The 20,946-nt window shown below is 33.8% G+C and overlaps 1 protein-coding gene across 1 annotated transcript in view; it reads left to right on the forward strand.

The window, feature by feature from the left end:
• Window positions 1-16,562, forward strand: part of GNAI1 (G protein subunit alpha i1) — an 88,402-nt gene extending 71,840 nt beyond the window's left edge. Inside the window, exons 6-8 of the mRNA XM_036760944.1 lie at window positions 10,640-10,769; window positions 11,686-11,839; window positions 14,454-16,562. Coding sequence (XP_036616839.1) covers window positions 10,640-10,769; window positions 11,686-11,839; window positions 14,454-14,644 — 475 coding nt within the window. The 3' untranslated portion in view covers window positions 14,645-16,562. The remainder of the gene's footprint in view (window positions 1-10,639; window positions 10,770-11,685; window positions 11,840-14,453) is intronic.
• The last annotated feature ends 4,384 nt before the right edge of the window (window positions 16,563-20,946 follow it).

Consider the following 20,946-nt stretch of genomic DNA (forward strand, 5'->3'; position numbering starts at 1 on the left):
TAGTTTACAACAAAAAAATCTAAACAATTCTGAGGTTACATGAAAGTTATCTATCAGTATTTAGACTATGTATAGGTTTTAGAACACCCTCTTCACTTATCCCCACCTTCTTTTAGCTTGATTGAAAATTTTATGATATAAAGGCATCCCTCTAGAGGACATTAATATATGTATGTAGAGATTATGGAACTCTTCTCTTAAAAGTCCAGGACTAGAATTCCATTAATAATAACATAGAATTTTACTTGTAGTGTCAGCCCAGGAGAAAACCTAATAATCATCAAATAATTTTGGTGAAGTCCCGTGCTCTAACATTAGTTGCAGCAGAACAGAACATTGTAGGTGGCAGGTACATCCACCTAGGAACCCTTCCCAATTACTTGAGTATCAGAAAATAGATGATGTGTATTCATTCACTGTTCATTTTTTTCTACCATCTTTGGAGAATGGATTGTTGCACATAACTGAGCTTTCTAATAACCAAAGTTTTCTCTGACAAGGGTCAATTTTCTTTTGTTTTGCCTTAAATCATTTTTGGATATACTTATCAAGCACATTTTATATCACCTTTATGAAATTGGCTTTTTACACTAAGTGTAATTTAATCTTTTCTGGATGACTCAGTTACCATTAGGATCATGTTTTCTTCATATTTTGCAATACAGCTGTACCTATGTGTTTTTTGTTTTTTTTCTCATCTTCCTTCCTGTCAGTCTGTGTAATGTCATTTCTCATTTTGTCTGATTTTAGTAGCAGGTAGACCCACCCACTTCCAGCTTTCCACTTCCTTAACAAAACTTGTTATGAATTGTAAAGTATTAATAAGCTTTCCAGCAGGAGCCTCAGGACCGTCTTTTACAGCTAGAGATTTGTGATTGCTAGGTCTGGGTTTTATGTATTGCCACGAGTTTTAGGGGTAGAGTTCTAGAGGAAGAAAGTACCTAGCACTTTGGGCATACTCTTTCAGGAAGATTTACAAGAGACAAATCTTAAACAGATTGGAAATGCATGGATGGGTGGAAATCAACACCCTTGGAAGAGTGCACACTTGGACAAAATAATGAATTGATTGTTCAGAGGCCTTTTCCACTCATTTGCTGCGCAAGGGCTTGTTCTGGGGAGTTGGGGTTGCAGATGACTGACATCCAGATAGATAATACACTGTTGCTAGAATTTTTTTTTCAGTAATCACTATAAAATGATTTCCATTATGGAATCCCATGGCATAGACTCTAAAATTTTAGGAATCATTATAAAGCTCCAGAGCATTTCCTAGCCTCCTAAAGTTCATTGTTCCCTAACTTCAAGAGTAAATAAAAATGTTGGGAACAAGAAAAGGGATAAGAATAGCACTGAGTGTGAAGGCATGGGTGGACTGTGTTCTTTGCAGATAGAGAGAATAACAATATCTATGTAATTATAGGTCCATTAACACAAGAAGGAGACCATTTATGCAAATTCATGTAGAATATCACTTGCACTTAATACTGTCAGTTTATAGTTTATGGTCAGGAGCCCTAGGATCTTTACTCACTGTGTCCCCCTAAGTGTCTTTGTGGCCTTTTGTATTTGCTTCTTTAATACCAAACGAGGATAAATACCCCCAGCTACTTTTCTCACACCTGTAATGATAGTGCAGGATATTGACTACCTGTACTGAAAAATTCATCACTGATTAATTTTAAGAAATTAATAACTAATAGTTCAGCTATTAAAACATAAAGCAGATCTGCTGTGTAACAATCACTTTAAATTTTGGCTTGCCAAAGTCTTGGAAATTCATATTTGAGTCATCATTTTTGTTCCCAGGCTGGGGTTCTAAAAAGTTGCGTCATGTCTTTACCAGGCAAGTACTAACCTGTTATATAAAGCTGTTTCTCATGACTGTTTGTACCCAAAATATATACTACAGATGAGATCGAATTTTATAACATATATTTAGTGTAATTTAATGGCTTAAGGATAATCTTGGGTTATTTAGGAATTCTTAAATTATTTTAAGTCTTATTTTTGAACTAGTAATGTTAGATTACTATTCTTGCCAAAGTAGTGGTGTCAGTTGTCCATAAGTATTGTGTGGATCTCAGAAGAAGAAAAATGAAAGTATATTTTAGGTGTTCCTACTGGAAAATCTGAATATATTTAAGTTGAACAAAATACTTATAAGTATCTAATGTTAACTGATTTTGATGGCAATTCTCTTTTTAATTTTGTTCAATCATTTCAGTCATGCTCACTCTTTGTGACCCCATTTGGGGTTTTTGTGGCGAAGATAATGGAGTGGATTGCCATTTCCTTTTCCAGCTCACTTTACAGAGGAAACTGAGGCAAACAGTATTAAGTGCTAAGTGACTTGTCCAGGGTCACACAGGCCAAACAGGGTCATACATGTGTGTCTGTGTGTAAGATTCTTTTTACTGCCATGACTGTATTTTATATATACATATGCACATACACATATATGCATACATACATATATATCTATATGTAAGGTTATTTATGAGTTTTGTAAATGTTCTAATTATGTATGTTATAAAACAGTGAAAAAGAGAAATGTTTAAAAACACAATTTTTTTAATTGAGATTTTTTATTTCTTGTTTGCAACACTCAGTTCCGCATGTTTTTGAGTTCCAGATTTTCTTCCCCTCCTTCCCCTGCCCCCTCTCCCCCAAGATGGCATGGAATCTGATATGTCTTCTATATATAGCTTCTCATTAAACTTATTTACACATAGTCAAGTTGTAAAGAAGAATTATGACCATTGGAATGAATCATGAGAAAGAAGAAACAAAACCAAAAAACAAAAAGAGAAAAAAAAAAAAAGGAGAGCAAATAGTTTGCCTCAATCTGCATTCAGACTCCATAGTTCTTTCTCTGGGTGTAGATAGCTCTCTCCATGAGTCCTTTGGATCTGTCTTTGAACCTTGTATTGCTGAAAAGAACCAAGTCTATCAAAATTAGTCATCACAGAATCAATATATCTCTGTTTGTGTACAGTGTTCTCCTGGTTCTGCTCTGCTCACTCAGCTTTGTATCATGTAGGTCTTTCCAGGTTATTATGAAGTCCATATCTTCTCCATTTCTTATGGCACAGTGGTATTCCTTTACATTCATATACCACAACTTGTTTAGCCATTCCCCAATTGATGGGCATCCCCTTGATTTCCAATTCTTTGCTACCACAAAAAGAGCTGCTATAAATGTTTTTGTACATACGGGTCCCTTTCCCACTTGTGTGATCTCTTTGGGATGTAGCCCTAGGAGTGGTATTGCTGGGTCAAAGGGTATGCACATTTTTATAGCCCTTTGGTCATAGTCCCAAATTGCTCTCCAGAATGGGTAGATCAGTTCACAATTCCACCAACAATGTAACAGTATTCCAATAAAAATGTAAATATTAAATAAATCATTCTTAAATTTTTTATTTTTATTGGAAAAAAACTTTTTGCTGTCACTAAACTGTTACTAAACTCAACTGTGATTGAATTTAAGTAGTATATATTTGTATTTTGTGATATAGCAGTTAGGAAGTCTGTTTATTAGTTCAGTTTGTTTTGATACTTAGTTTTAATGATGGTCACAAATGAAAAAGATAGCTCACAGTGACGAGTATGTCAAAATGAAAGAAGGGCATCATCAAACAAAATTTCTAAATAATGATACTTTTCAGTCCCATTCATCAATTACGGGCAAGGTGTTTTTTTTTAACCGAGGTATCTTGTCCCTGATGTATCAATTCTTGAAGCAATTGAAAAAGGTTTCATTTTTATAGTTTTAATATGGGATCAAAAACCAGTAAATTATTGACTTCATAGATTTTAAAAAGATTAGAAAATTCAGTTTCCAAAGTTTTCCAGCATACAATTATTAGAGTTTTTAAAAGTGACATCTCTTTTTTGACTTAGTTTTTAAATGTCTTTCTGTGGACTTGTACTATCATTAATATTTCCAGGCATAAAACTTTTGTTAGATGGATGTAAAAAAATCAGGAATGGATATAAATCCATACTTCAAATCATCTTTAATTGTGAATTTTTAAAATCAACTTCTTTTGTAATATTTGGGTAGATTGATTTTTTTTGACCTATAGTTTGGCTCACAAAGAGTTAATACTCTTTTATAGTCCATTCTAGAAGTGTCAGCTCTACCAATTTCTTGTATGCTGATGCCTAAAGACATATGTAAAGACATACTACATACTATAGTAGCAGGCCTTGACCTAAGGTCCTTTTGACTCTTGAGACCTGCCAGACTCTCAACTTAAACATTTCAATGTCTTGTCACAAAGATGCTTAGAAGACTAAATCATTTCTTTGACTAGTCAAATTATTAACTTTGTTTTTTCCTTCTTCTGTAATTTATGACTATGATATTTTTCTTGATTCCCCTAGTTGTCCCGCTCTCCTCCAAATTACTTTTTGCTACTTTATATGTGCTCATTTGTGCATCTGTTGTAGTCTCCCACCCACACCCATCCTACCCTTAGTAGAGGACTTTGAAGCAGAGACTTATTCATTTGTGTCTTTGTACTCACAATACTTAGTGCACAAGGTAGACATCTAATAAATATTTGTTGATCTGACAAACATGAAATCTATTTTATTTCCATTTAAGTTAGCCTTTTGGCTAAAACCAAAAAAATATCAATCTCAGTCATGTGTACACACACAGAAACCTGCTTATACCTTCACCCACAGCTCTGTACCCAATCTTTGCCAACATACAGAATTTCACCCCACCATTCATACCTTTAAATGAATAATTATTAAAAACACAGATTTGCCTTATGTGTTTAAAGCTTCCCCTTCTTCCATTAACTTTGCATGCAAACAGAGACATGAGAACAGTACTGAGTTCTTAGGTTTTCAGTTAACCTTGTATTTTTTTAAATATATTTTTATCACTTCCTTTTTCTTTTTCCTAGGTAGGCAATTAAAATTTCCCACTCTGTTGAACTACAGCCTCACTCATCACCAGCTTCCTTTATATTCATCATCACAATTTAAGAATTCCTTTTCTTGATATTCCTTTTTTAAAAATAAATTATATTAATATTGAAGATATTACATAAGTTATTGATCTGGCAATTCAGCTATTCAGAATTTTACCCTATATTCACCCTTGATTTACTTTTCAAATTTCTAGTTTGTTTTCCTGGGCTGCTTTGCATATAGTAGACTTTAGCTAAGTTTTCATTTTCTTATTAAAATGCTTATAAAATTTGTGGAGTATAATTAAATAATAATAACAAAAATAAATTATTATGCTTATTTTTTATTCCTGAATAGCTAGGTTGAAGATTCTGGAATAAAGTTTGATTTCTCTTCATGTAAATTATGTTGAAGTTTTTCTCAGATTCAGAGTTACTTTGATAGTTTATATTTTTCTTAGATGCTTTTAAGTGCCTTTTTTTAAAGTTAAGTGCTAGAATTTCATGGCAATGTTAAAGAAGACTGTAAAGTTGGGAGGTGTCAGTTCCAATCCTGACTGATACTTAATATGTGTGAGAACATATGAAAAATCATTTAATCTCCCTAAACCTCAGTTTCCTTATCTGTTAAATGAAGAGATTGAACGAGATGTCTTCTGAAGCATTTCCAGCTCTTGATCTATAAGCGTGAGCTGTATCTGATGTCTCTCTCAAAAGCTGTCTGAATTCTGTAGATGTGTGGTTTATTTGTATTTTCTAGGCTAGGGGATTGTCTTGAACAATAACTTGGAAAATGGTGGTCAAACTCTTTCCTCATTTTTTAAAAAAGGTTAATAATACCGCAATTCTTAAGTCATCTCGCCAGTCTCTGTTGTATACCCTATAATGTTTTCAGTCATTTTTCAAGTTGTTGTCCCTTGATCTCATTTTGTAGCATCTTCCACTTTTGCTATTCTCCCTTTGAGTTTAGAAGTTTTATTTCCCATTGTGTATTTTTCTTCAAATTTTCTAACACTTTTTCCCTGATTTTGACCTTTGCTATCCATATCGTATTCTAGTTTTTAATGATGGCAGAGCTATCATTTCCCATAGCAGATAAAAGCATCTCCTTAATTTCTCTTATAGTGTATAGTATGTAATTTGATGTCTTTTGCTATGTCCATCTTCATTAACTGAAGTCAGTTAATTCTTTCATTCTCTGTAAAATTATTTTTACCATAGTGTTCTAAATTTTATGAAAGACAAAATCATGGCAAAGACATGATATTCATTGATTGAAATAGTGTAGGATTGATTTTTTTTAAAAAGGAGAACTTAATTTTAAATCTGGGCAATTTTATATATAAATATATGTGTGTAGGTTTAAAGAATACTTTATGTATTAGATGGAACTGTGTTGGTAGAGTTGGGATACCATTTCTGTCTAGATATTTTTGCATGTGTGTGTCATACAAAAATTAATCATGCTTTCTTATTGATCTAAAACAACATAATCTTTTTAGATCAATAAGAAAGCATGATTGATTTATCAAAGTAATTTGGTAAAATTAGTAGTAATATGTAATATAGCAAAATTATCAGAATAATATACTAAGTTTTTCCTGGGAAAAAAGCCATTTCCTAAAAGATGTAATTCTTGTGGAAACATGAAAATGTACAAGATATTCTACTACCTACTTCCTCCAGAGTATATGATTGAAGGAACTCAGGTAATCTGTACAGTAGGGTTTTATCATATTGCACGTACAATGGAAAGAGGAACTAGTATTGGAAACAGGAGACTAGGGTGGGATTAAATTTTGATTCTCATTCTCACTTAGTTGTGTGACCTTGAGCAAGTAATTTAACTTCTCTGAGACAAAGCCTCCTCATCTATAAAATCTGGCAGGGAACATGGCAAGTGGGATTTTGGTATGATATTGTTAAAATTCTTTCTATCTCTAAACCTGTGATCTTGCCATCCTCAGCACTTAATAAATTCCATATTGACTTAAAAAGTCAAAATGTTTATTGTTAGGAATTGCTTAGAGAAGGTGAGAACACAAATTATTAATTATTCTATCTTTAATTTAACCTATAAAAGAGAGGTAAGTGATTGCTGGGGTGGGAAAAATGGAAACCTTGGCAGGAAGTCATGACACCATCTTAAATTTAATGACTGGGGAGAGGAAAATCGGGCATAGGCTAACATCACCCTAGATTTGGAGAAGGATATTTCATTGCACACATCCTCATGGGCTAAAATCAGTCAGCATCAGGCAGGCTAAGAGTGATGAAAGACATCAAAGAATGAAATTCTGAAGCTACAAAGGGAATCATTTTTCCAATGAAAAAGAAAAATGGTATTTATCCAAAGAGTTTGATGGTAATCAGAGGTAACTCAATAGGGAATTTAGATTTTTAAATGAACTGTGCAAAGCTCAGAAGCAGGGCCAAAATCCAAGCATGGTTTCATCCCCTCAAAAAGAAATGTTAGGAATACTAAAAGCTCAGAAAGAATTGAGACTGGGACTGAGAGAGACTGAAAAAAACAACAACAACAAAGGAATTTTATTGGAAAAAAAATGAAAATCAAGGAATGGATCTCTCCTTTCCTTGCTGTAGGCTGAATGATAACTGATAATAAGGAAAAAATAGAGCTACCCAATTCCTATTTCATTTCTATTTTCTTTATCAAGAAGAATGACCTTTACAATGGAAATGACAGAACAAAAAGGATTAATGGGAAATTGATACTGAAGATTAGTAAGGAGATTGCAAGAGAATATCTAGGTCACCTTTTTCTTTGCAGTACTACTCCTAATTCTGTTCTTCATTCTCACTTTGTCCTCCAGTTCCTCTACCCCTTTGTTCTTTTGCAGGCCAGTACCTCTAGTGGCTACATCATCCCTTCTTCCCTAACTCAACCTCTTAGTGAATCATTTCGACTCTATACCATTTTCTACATTTGAATTTTGTACCTCCTTGGCCCTTTGCCAATCATTCCTTACCAAATCCCAGCTTTGGATTATTCCAACCATCTGCCTCTTTTTATTCCCATTTGCCTGTAAGTGGGAAAAAATCATGAAATCTTGTTAAGTTTTTCCCAAATGTAACAGATTTATTCCTTTGGTCATAAAGGGTATGACACAGTAGGTATGATTCAACACAGTTCATCACCACTACTGGAAAAAAAATCTCAAAATGAATGACCTAGAGTATTTCTGTGTTGAAACATAGTATGTCATATAAAACATATTATATCATATAATTTTAGATTTCTTTGATGCATCGTTAAAGCTATTATGTAGTCGTACTGAGCCAATACAGAAATAACAACCAGTCTTTCTTCCTTGAGTTTTCTTTGTTCCTCAGTCAGCTGGCTTTTACCCTATGCAATTCACTAAAACTGTTCTCACTAATATAATTGTTTACCACTTTCTGGCCAAGGTTAATATCCTATTCTCAATCATTGTGTCCCTTGACCTATGGACTAAAGGAACATCACTTACATCATTTCTGTGCTAGATTTTTTTTACATGTCTAGTGAAAAATATAATGTATTTCCATGGTAAAATTCTAATTACCTCTAATTACCAAGTTGAGGCTCTAATGAAGCATAGAATTATTTTACATTGTACATTTAAAATACTAAACAATATGCTAATTGGTAGTTCCAAATTTAAACGTAGCAACAATATAGGTCTTTTACTGCTAGATGTTTTAAGAGTGTCTGTTGGCACTCTTTACAGAACTACCTCTATTCAATTACTAAAGTAAATCTTATTTGTAATTGTTTGGATTCCACTGAATTTTTTGTAAAAGATTTTGTCGCTGTCTTTTTTTCTTAGGAAATTGAGCAGATGGATATTTATGCATGTATATATAAATATGAATGTATATTTATACATTTGGATTTTTGCCCATCTGATCTAATCAGAGGCAGCTAGGTAGAGAAGTGAATATAGCATTGGACCTGGAGTCAGGAAGACCCAATTTCATATTCACCTTTAGACATTTAAAGCTGTGTGACTGTGGGAAAGTCATGTAACTTCTGCTTCAGTTTCCTTATCTGTAGGCTGTAAAAATTGCATCTATCTCCCAGGGTTGCTGTGAGGATAAAATGATAGAATGTTTGTAAAGCATTTTGCAAACCTTAAAGTACTATATAAATATCTATTGTTATTATTACCACCTGCTTCATGCTTAATCTCATCTTTTTTGTATTGTTAAATTATAATGGAGTAATTAATTTCATCACTTTCTACGTGGCATGCTGATTTATTATTTGTTGATTGTCATTTAATATCTTTTAAGTTTCATTTTTATCATCTATAAAAGTGAATGGAAATACTAGCCTTTCTTCAGTTGATAAATGGTCAAAAGATATGAACAGGCATTTTCAGAAAAAGAAATCACTATCTGTAGTGACATAAAAATGCTCTGAATCACTATTGATTAGAGAAATGCAAATTAAAACAACTCTGAGATACCACCTTATACCTATCAGATTGGCTAACCTGACAGAAAAGGAAAACGACAAATACTGGAGGAGATTTGGAAAAATTGGGACACTAATGCACAGTTGGTGGAGTCATGGATTGTTATCTAATACTACTCTACAGGGAAAATTCTTATCTATGACAATTAAATATGCCCACTTTAATTAGAGCACCATCTATATGAATGAATTTTTAAAACTGTACCAGTTTATGTAATGTTATTACATAAACATTTGTTATGCAGTATTTTCTGTACTCATTTCAATTTAGTGCTTGCTTATCCTTAAAAGTGCCCAAGTACATAAGGGGGAAAAAAGGAAAAGAACTACTCTTTTCTTAAAATAATGTTCATTATCATTGCCTGTTGGGAAAACCACATTAGCCTATATAAATATTCCATTAATTCTCCCTTCCTTATTGTATAAAATAAGTATTTTTTTCCTCTTGATCCACAGGGTCTTCCTATGTGCATCATAAGCCACCATGATCCACCATGTCTTCCTATAGTAAACTATTCATTCCTTGTCCCTGCCTGCCTACTTCACTGTCCTGCCACTTTAATTTAACATTATAGTCCTTAAACTTAATGTTATCTTTCCTGTCTCTTTATTATAATGCTCCCTTCTTCAGAGCCTTGACCTAAAATCACCTGCTTCATGAAAAGACTATATCCTATATCCTCTGAAATAGCAAGGAAAGAGCCTGGCCTCTTTCTGGTTGTAGACCTGGGACTGTTAATTGATGATGTGAACTTGGTCAGGTCTTTATCTTTCTGCTGTATAAGTATTTCACACCATCCAGGGCTTTTTGAAGTATATGTAGCTTGTATTGTATTCATCTGCGCAATTTTGTGTATTCCTTTCTAAATGTTTTTTTTTTTTTGAGACATGCCCAGTCTACCCAATTACTTTATAAGCTCTTGTTGGACATGGATTATCAGTCTTTTTTATTTTATGATAGTACTATGCCATTAATAGAATTCACTAATTCTTAATTGTGTACACTTAATTTTTAAAGCAGTTTTTAAGAGATTTTTTTTGCCTTCCTCACTTCTCCCACTCCTCCCATGATAGAATTTCAGCCTTTTAAAAAATCGGAATGTTGAACTATTTTTTTCCTTTTATATCCTTATCAGGATGCCTCGTAGCTATTTTGTTGACAGTTCAGTATTCCTTAGACTGCTGAATATTTTGAAACCATGTCAACAAACTGTTTTTCCTTTTATAGAATGTTTGATGTGGGAGGACAGAGATCTGAAAGGAAGAAGTGGATCCATTGCTTTGAAGGAGTAACTGCTATCATATTTTGTGTAGCACTAAGTGACTATGACCTGGTTCTGGCTGAAGATGAAGAAATGGCAAGTATAATCACTTTTTAAGAACTGAATGCCAAAGTGAATAGTATTTTAGTTTTACCCAGTAGTTTTTTTTAAAGTTTTGTTCTGATCAATGACTGAAAGATCAGCATTAAGAGATCTTATTACAAGATCTTTAGTAAATCTTCAAAAAGATCTGCTAGGGAAGGAAGCTTGGTTTGATAGCATAGTTTTAATAAGTTGAATACCTCTAGTGATCCAATGTGATGAGTTCCTGCATTCCAGACAGACCCACAACTCCCACAGGCAAAAGAACTGCAGTTTATCCCCTCTGTCCTCCCACTCCCTAACTAGAGAAGAACCTAAGAAGACAAAAAGTTCTGCATTCACGTCTATAAGCACATCAGACCTGTGGTACGAAAGATGGCAGCATATTAAGATTTGACTCTTTGTAGACCAGTCTTTTACTTATAGCAGTCAATACATTATAGCAATATGTTGTTATATATTATATATAAAAATTTTCATTGTTCATGTTGAAATAATATGGGAAAATGCACGTTCCCACTGAAGCTACCACATAGGCTTTTTTGGGAGGTAAAAGGATGAATTTAGGAGAGAGTTAAAGAATAGAGGGGCAGAAAATTTTTTCAACACCATATAGGACATTATGGAGCTACCTTATGCAGATTGAAGAGGTCAGGAAGATTTGTTTTATTATCCCATTTAACCTACCAAGCCATAATTTTGTAAAATGTGTTATAGGTTAAGCAAAACCTATAACTTGAGCATTTTCAGTTTTAACATACGGTTTTTCATTACTTTCATGTCAAATTAATAATGAAAAGATGCTAGTTTTGAGTTGGCAGGAATTAGCTCTACTTCATTAGAAACTAGTGCATTTATAAAATTATTGTTACTCTTGAGATAATGACATTTATATTATTTTTAACAATAGAATCGGATGCACGAAAGTATGAAATTGTTTGACAGCATCTGCAACAACAAATGGTTTACGGACACATCTATTATTCTTTTTCTAAACAAGAAGGATCTTTTTGAAGAAAAAATTAAAAGGAGTCCTCTCACTATCTGCTATCCTGAATATGCAGGTATTTAACTTTCTTTGGAAAACTTGTCAAGTACTTACTCTTTATATATAGCTGAAAACTTTCTCAGTGGAAATTGATACTTTTATATGATATTGTTCTTGCAGAAACTCTTATTTTTAATCCATTTAGAGAAAATAAGTATTTGTTAAGGACCTGTTTTGTAATGGAGGAAAGTCCATGTCACTTAGTGGATTAAAACTTGCTTGCTAGCCTCTAAGTGGGGAAAACCTGGGTTCAAATGCACATTCTGACAAGGTCAGGTTGTGTAGCCGCAAGTTGGTTTAGTTAGTCTCTCAATCAGGGCCTACGTAACTATTTAGGACTCTAAGTTGCATAATATTTCCAAATCTGCATTGAGGGAGTTGGCCATCCTCAGGATTTAAGCCATTACTTGGTACACTTTTTGTATTTTTGTATTTGGATTTATGATTGCACCCCTAGTGTAGATCACTCAAGCCAAGGAAATTTTCTCCACTAGTGTAGATCTTCCACCACTTATAGCCCTGCACTGTCACCCCAGATCACTGATTGAGAAGTTAAGTGTCTAGCTTGGGGCTATACAACAAGACTCTGTCAAAGTATGTTCTTTAATTCAGGTCTTCCTTGTTCCTTATTATAGAGTTTTTAGAATACAAAATAGTATGTTAAAGTCACAAGAAGAAGAAGCCATTTTGAAATAGGAATTCCCCTGGGAATCTAGGAAGGCATTACAGACAAGGTGCTGTTTTTAAAATGGTCTGTAAAGGTGGATAAAATCAAATAGGCAGTAAGCAAAGGTACAGAGAAAGTACTGGAGGTATACAACAGATAGTGAATAGTTGAAACGTAGAACGTGTTGGGGCATAGCAAAAAAGAGGTCTAAAAAGGCAGGCAAATTAAATTGCCAGAAGAATTTTCTGTTTTGTGTTTTTAATTCATAAAATAAGGTATATTTAATATCACTTTATTAGTATCGTAGATAACAATGGAATTGTCCTTTTTTAGAAAGGTTTTCAGTTCTTACTGTTAACATATTTTCGTCTTGGGCTCCTCTTCTGTTTTCCCTCAATACCAGTTTACTTGGTGACCTCATCAGTTCCCATGAATTCAGTAATAAGCTCCAGGCAGATGATTCTCATTTTTCTGTATTCAGCTCTAGTGTCTCACCTGAGCTGGTCCTGTATCACCAGCTACCTTTTAGACATCTTGATTTTTATGTTTTATAGGAATCTCAAACTTAATGTGTTCAAAATAGAACTCATAATTTTCCCCACATCCTTTTTGTCTTCGCAATTTCCCCATTGCTTTTGACAGCTGCTACTCTCTTCCCAGTCATTTAACCATAGCCTTAACTACTCACATATTCTACATATCCAATCCATTGCCACACCTTATTGTTTCTACCTTCAGAACACATCTAGAATATGTCCCCTTCTCTCTACTCACAGCTACCACCTTAATTGAAGCTCTTATTAGCTCTCATCTGGACTATTGTAATAGCCTTCTAATTGGTCTCCATGACTCAGTATTCACCACTGCAACCCATCTTCCTTGCAATTGCAAAAAAATAAAAAATTCCTGAAGTATAGGTCTGATCATTTCAGACTTTTCTATCTCCTACACATACATGACCATAACTCAATAACCTTTCTCTTGCACTCAGTTTCCTGCACTATAAGATAGGATGTTAACTGCCCTATTGATCTCATAGGGCAATTTAGAGCCAGTGAGAGAATATATGTAAGAAATGCTTTAGAAGATTTACTTAATAATCATGCTAAGGAGGAATAAATGGTGCTTTGTGGAAAAAATGTATTTCAGTAATTGTTTTTTTTTTAAAGTTTAGGTTAGCTATAGTAATGGAATAGTATTGTGCTATAAAAGAAATGACAAAGAGGATGGTTTCAGAAAAACCTGGGAAGATTTGTATGGACTGATGCAAAGTGAAGTAATCAGAACATCGTCCAGTGTAATAGCAATATTGTAATGATGATCAATTATGACAGACAAGCTACTCTACTCATTCCAGTGATCCAAGATGATTCCAAAAGAATCATGATGAAAAATGCTATCCACTTCTAACGTGAACTATGAGTGCAGATTAAAGCAGACTTTTTTCACTTTATTTTTCTTGCCTTTTTTTTTAACATGGCAAATGTGAAAATATGCTTTGCATGACTTCACATATATAATTGATGGTATGTTGCTTTTGAGTGAGGGAGGGGCTAGGAAGAGGGAGTGAACTTGGAACATATTTTTTAAATGAGTGTTAAAAATAAGCAAAATTTACTCAAAAAAAGAGAAAAAAGTCATGTTGTTTAGATAGTGAGCTATAGTGAATCACAGGGCCTACCTTACGGTGAGGGTGACCTGAGTTCAGCATATGCTGGTTATGTGACTGTGGGCAAGTGTCTCAAACTTTCGTGTGTCTCAAACAAATCTCGGAGAACAAAAGTAGTAGATGCATTGCCATTTGGCATCATGAGAAGGAATTTACACACAGGCATTCCTCATACAGATGAAATTTGAATCTATGCCCCATTTTCCACTTTGAAAATTTTTCCATAGGTTAGCTTTACTTTTGTTTAACTCGAAATTTATTAAAATTCTTTGTTTCTCTCTTTTCCTTTTTAAGGTTCAAACACATATGAAGAAGCAGCGGCATATATTCAGTGTCAATTTGAAGACCTCAACAAAAGAAAGGACACAAAGGAAATATATACCCACTTCACATGTGCCACAGATACTAAGAATGTTCAGTTTGTGTTTGATGCCGTAACAGATGTCATCATAAAAAATAATCTAAAGGATTGTGGCCTCTTCTAAGATTTTTAAGTCTAATGGTAAATCAAGTTTCTTAAGCCAAATGTAATTAAATTTGGAGCTGTATACACAGGAGCCTCACTATAGTATGACCAGCTGTAGCATGAAATTCACAAGGCAGGTCCATCAGGGACCTCAATTGAAGATTGTTCCCCCTTTCCCCCACTGGAAATATCAGAAAGACCTTAATGTAACACTGTTAAGCCTATAACAGAGTCCTCAAGCATGAAACCTAGGACAAAGTTATAGCGAGGCTCCAGTGTATGATGTTTGCATATTTGCAAATATGGAAATTATTCTGTGCATACCTATATTTATAAGTTTAATTATTGATCTTTAGGTTTGAAGAATGGCTTCACAAAATTCTAACCTGATGGTTTTCAAGGTGACAAATATAAAGTGACTTGTGCTGAATAATAGACCAGTACTGTATTTGCCAGTTTTAAACAGCTTTATTTATGTTCATGTCTTGTAAATTTTTAAGTACAGTAATATTAAGAAACATTGAAAAACTACCTTGATTGTATGTATACTTGTAATTGTAGGAATGTTATTTGTACAAACATTGAACAAACTATTTTAATAACTTGGTTTGTCCTCTAAATTTGTTGTTTTATTGAAATGCTCTTAAAAAAGAGGATGAATATACTTGCCTTTGGATTGATTATTTAAACAAATCTTGTACATTTTAGTTTATTTTTCTTTTTAAAGGTGCATGCTGCCTTCTCTCTTTTAGGTTTCAATTTCAAAACTAAGATGCATTTACACTTTTTTGATATGTTGTAGACAGTATCACACTTAGTGTTATACCTAATTTTTATTCATTTAACTTAAGTTTTCACTCTTAAATTTACTATGTGATTGATGTATATGCATTGCCTTAATGGTGGTGCCAAGATTAATTTTTATACATTTTAAATGAATAAGCTTTTATTTATAAGTAAGTTGAGGTGGATGTTGAGAGCATTTTTGTGGGCTGAAATGTGAGTGTAATAAATTTAGAGACATTCATTTGTGTATTTCCTTTGGGAAACTCCTTGTACCTAGCATACATGATAGTTTTGAATAGTATACTACTGATTCAGCACAAGCTTTAAGTTTAGCTATTTAGCTAGATTCAGATTTTATTATTCTGCTATGCTGAAATTGACCTTTTTTCCTTCTTTTAGAGTATTCATATTGCCTTCAAGTGTCTTAGGTCTGCTTTATTTCATTTTTAAATGTTTCATTTCTTTTAAACATGTACAATTATGTTGTCAAAGTATAAATACTAATACTTATTAGAAGTAAATAGTAGTCTATACTCATAAGTGTTACATATCACTGAGATGTTGCACTTTGATAAAAAACCATTACTCCCATTACTTGGGCTTGTCTCCCTATGTACCTGTTTAAGCCATTATCAGCAAAAATACTAAGGGGCTTCAGCTTATCCCAGAAAAATTGCTGTTTTCGTTGTTTGCTTGTAAGCAAGTTACATGGTGTTTAGCTCATATTTGCTTTTACTCTGCCAGTTGGCATCCATCAGTTTTGTGTCTCTGTTCTTTAAAGTACTTACACATGACTTTTCATTTATGTCAGTCTCAATTATAAGAGCTTTTTAAAAAAAACATAATTGGAAGTAATTGGAAGTTATCAAAATTTTCTAACTTTGTTAGTCTAAATTCTTTATGTGCCTTTTCTGAAAAATGTTTTTCATTGAATTTATCGATGGAAGAACTGCTATATATGTTCACAGCATGAAGGTGAGAATAAAGTGAAATTATACTATGAAGAAATTTTCATCATAAGACATATGGTTAAAAGAAAAAAAACAAGGAAGACACATTGGTGAACCATCACTGATGAGGACCTGAACTTTATTCTGTGTAATTCTGTGTTACTAATAAAGCCTAATAAATTTAAGATTTTTAAAATTTTACAATCCAGTTTGTTGATTCGTGTATTACTTTGAATTCTGAATATATTGCAGTCCAATAGGTGTTTCAAATATTTTTACAAACCTTTTTTTTCTTTTACTGTGCTATGAAACTTGCCCAGCCCTCTCAGAATTTACTCATTGCTTAGACCTGCAGTTTGCTCCATGATTTTTTGTTTTGTTTTGTTTTGTTTTCCTTGTACAGAGCACCAGAAATGTATTAAATCTTATATTCCCCCAGAAATATGTCATAAAACTTTACATAAGTCTTAATTTCCCAAAGTGAAATAACGAGCTCAGCCAGAACTTTGATGTGGAAGAACCTCTCATCAAGGAATAAAGCATGGCTTCTACACCCTTCCTGTCAAACCTCCATGTCAGTGTCATTGCAAAAGAGTAACTTTTGAATTTCCCAAATGCTCTTCTTCCCTGCTGTGAAAATTAGTTGGCATTTGCATTGATGAGTTAGAACTTTAGGAAGCAGACAAATGTGTGAAATTGAGAAGTTGTTTCTTTCCCAGCAAGAATAAAGAAGATACATATCATCTTATTGGCATTTTTTTCCTTTTTATCATTAGCTTCTTTTGAATGGAACTTGTAAGTCAGGCTATAAACTAAATACACAAGTTTCATCTGCCATGTTATTTTCCACCTAGCAGTAATGCTATCAGGCATAGTAAATTTACATTTTTGAGAAGCATACCTCAACTCCTCTATAAAAGCATTTGATTAGAATATTATCATTCTATGGTTGATGAGCATTTGCAAGTTTTCATTATTTATTAGAGTTGTTGGCAGTATACAGAATTGAGTTTACTTTCCTTGTCACCCTAATATTGGCATGTGAGCTATTTTTTTCTCTGTTCCTCATAATCTAAAAAAAAAAGCCTTTGTGAATATGAGCTAATTTTTCTGAAATAAGATATTGGATTAGCCATATAAGTCAGTATAGTAATATCTGTACTTCCTTAATGGGTATGAAATGAATAAACCTGGATCCTAGTACATAATGAAATGCCTATTATTATGTGTAATCCTTAAATTCCTCTAGTACACAGGATTTTAAAAAAAACCATATATAAAGAGGCTTACTTAAAAATTCGTTCTTAGAACAGAGTAATACGTTTCCCCTTTTCCTTAGCTGAAGACCTCGTTCTTTACTAAGAATATTGAGGACTTTAGACATGAGCTCCTTTTTCCCCCATTCTCTTTATCTCAAAGGTCTTTCATCGTGTCTCCCATTCTCTACTGCTTCCCCTCATTCCCTGACAATAAAATCCTTCTTGCCAAGGCCAATCTCTCTACATATGCACTTGATCCTGTTTTCCCCTCCCTTCCCATCTTTTCCAGCAAATCACAACCTTGACTATTTCTTCCCTTTCCTCTTTCAAATCTCCAAACTTCTCTACCTAATGATTATTTCGTTCAAACATGCCTGTTTCCCCTATCCTAAAAACAAGAAGCAAAACAAAACAAAAACAAGCAAAAAAAAAAAACTTCACTAGATCTACCATCCCCTTAAGGTCTTTTTCTCTGTGGCTAACCTTTGTCAGCCATCCTCCTACAAAAGTCATCCACACTCACCATCTTCACCCTGTCCTCTCAACCCTGTGCAGTCTGTCTTTCATCCTCAACACTCAATTGAAACTCCTCTCTTCAAAGTTACCAATGATCCTTTGCTTGCTAAGTCTGATTCTTTTTTTCCAATTCTCATGTTTATTTATCTACTACATTTAATGCTATTGACCAACCTCTTCCTAGACACCCTTTTTGCTTTGAGCCTTTGTGACTCTGTTACGATTTTTGTTTTTCCTACCTATATAACAACTCTTCAGTCTGCTTGGCTAGGATAGTATCCAGATCATGTCCCTGTTTGTCCTCTCCCTTTCCCTCCCCCAATGCTTCCTGTTTTCTCTCTGCATGCTCCTGGTGATGTGTGTATGTATGTATATATGTGTATATATATAATGCATGTATGCATGTTTATATGTATATATGTATCTTTTCAACAGCTACAATCTTAGTTCATGCCTATATCAGATAGTAATCAGAGATAATAATGAAATCCAATGGAGCTATACAGATGTAGATATAGATCTATATCCCCTCTCTCAACAGCTGCAATCTTAGTTCATGCCTTTATTACTTCTTGCTTAGGCTTCAAAATTGTTCTCTCATCCTCAAGTATCTCAACATTAGACTACAGTAGCCTCTAGAATAAAATATTTATTCTTCTGATTAATTTTTAAAGCCCTTCACAATGCGGCCAAGCTCGTCTTTCCAGCCTCATTGGACATACAACACACATATTTGCACACACATGTATACATGCATATGAGTGCACACACACACACACGCACACTACTTATAGGCATATGGATGGGATAATACCAAAAAGGCAAGAGTAAAAGGAAGTTCAGAAAGGGCAGTGTTGGAACTACCTCATTAACTTTAATGTATATGTACAAAAGCTGTATATGAGAGATTCACAGTGGATATATAATCCTCTTTCTGTTCTTTTTATAAAGAGAAATTTGTTTATTGATAAATTCATACTAGTAAAATAGGATTTTTTTTCAAAATCAATTGTTTACCGTAAAGTTCAGTTGGAGTACCATCTACATAATGCCTTCCCAAAAAGGAAATGGGGTGTCAGAGCCTTAGCCCTGGAATCAAAACCTGAATTTGAATTATGTCTCAGACGTTGATTAGCTAGGTCATTTAAGGCCTATGGGATTCCTGATCCACAAAATGAGAAGGTTGAACTTGACCTCCAATTCTAAAATCCATGACCTTGTGATCTTTCCAGCTACTAGTGGTCTTTACTCCCCCTCCCCTACTGCATCCCTATAAATGCCCTGGAATTTACTTAGAATATGTTTTGTATCTATTTTTACATTTGTTTTTTCTTCTTTTGAAATTAAGCTCCTCGAGAAAAGAGACTAGTTTTTGTCACTTCCCCAATGCTGGGCACACAGGAAGTATTTATGTCTGCTTGTTGCTTGGTTGAGAACAAGCTATGTAGGCAAATAACTTAATTTTTTAGAGTTTAGTTTTCACAACTATAAAATAGGAATGATAATACTTGAAGTACTTACCTTAGGCTTATTGTGACAAAAGTATTTTATAAATTCTAAGGTATTGTATAAATGTGAGTCATCATTGTTATATATTGATAAGCTAATTCAATGGACTGTCTGTCTACTGGATGTCAAGATGTGGTCCAAAGATTTTTCATTCACTTTTTGTTTCCAGTATGATGGATTAACTACTCTCTGATTACCCACTAAGGTTGCTTTGTAGTGTTCTGGGACTCTATAAAATTAGTATATTATCACCACAAAACTGGTATTTGGAGATTCATAGGTCTTTCTGTTTGAATTCTTTCCAGGATATCCTTCGTGATGCTAGAGGAAGTAAGCATGTCTTTTCTCTTATGCCTTGGTTGATATTGATACTCAGATCATTGCACAAAATTATCTATCTACTTGCATCTATCACAGAATATTATATCATTTTAACTTATGGAGGGAAAATAACTCGTTCTTAAGAGAGCCATTAAAGCTACATTATGTTATGAGCCAAATACTTATCATTTAAAAACCAACAAACATCTTATTCTCTTTATATCTCTTTGTAACTGAAGATATTATCTGCTATGAAATTTACGAAAGCCTTGTTTCATCTTCATGTTTTTATCATTGAAGCCTCCATGTAGGCATAGACAAAATCTTCATATCTTCTAAATCACTTTCGGAATGGATACTGTACAATTTTTCCCCTTTCCTTTGTAAGTTTTTCTTTAAAGTGGCAGTGTGGTACAGTGGACAGGGTTCTTTTTGTGATGTCAAACATATGAGTTCAAATTCTGCCTCTGACACTACTTGGTTGTCCTCTATGACATCTGTCAAATGAGGTGGTTGGAGTCAGCCCCTAAAATCCCTTCAAGCTTCAAATCTATAATAATGTGATACCTTAAGCCAGTAAATGGTCTTACCCACCACTTACTTTTTCTCACCATCCATCCTTCCCCAAATATTGTTAAATAAACCAGGTGTCAGCAAGAACATAGCCTAAATTATTGATCATTCCAGCATTGACTGTGCTGATTTTTTCATATGCGATGCAAGAATATGGATGATGAATAAAATTAGATTTCAACTGCAAACACAAGGGAAAAAGAAAAACTCTAGAAAGCAAAATATTCAGGTAGGAGGAATTCTGGTTCCATAATCCAAATATTGTAAGTTAGCATTTCACCCAGTTCTTAAAATTATTGAGTATGTTTGTTTTCTTGGCTTTTTGTGGGGTGATGTTGGGTGATTCCAGAATTGTGATTTGGTCAATGCAAAAACTGCCCACTCGAATCAGCAAACTATAATTTGGA

Source organism: Trichosurus vulpecula, chromosome 5 (genome assembly GCF_011100635.1).
Source record: "Trichosurus vulpecula isolate mTriVul1 chromosome 5, mTriVul1.pri, whole genome shotgun sequence".
NCBI classification, from domain to species: Eukaryota; Metazoa; Chordata; class Mammalia; order Diprotodontia; family Phalangeridae; genus Trichosurus; species Trichosurus vulpecula.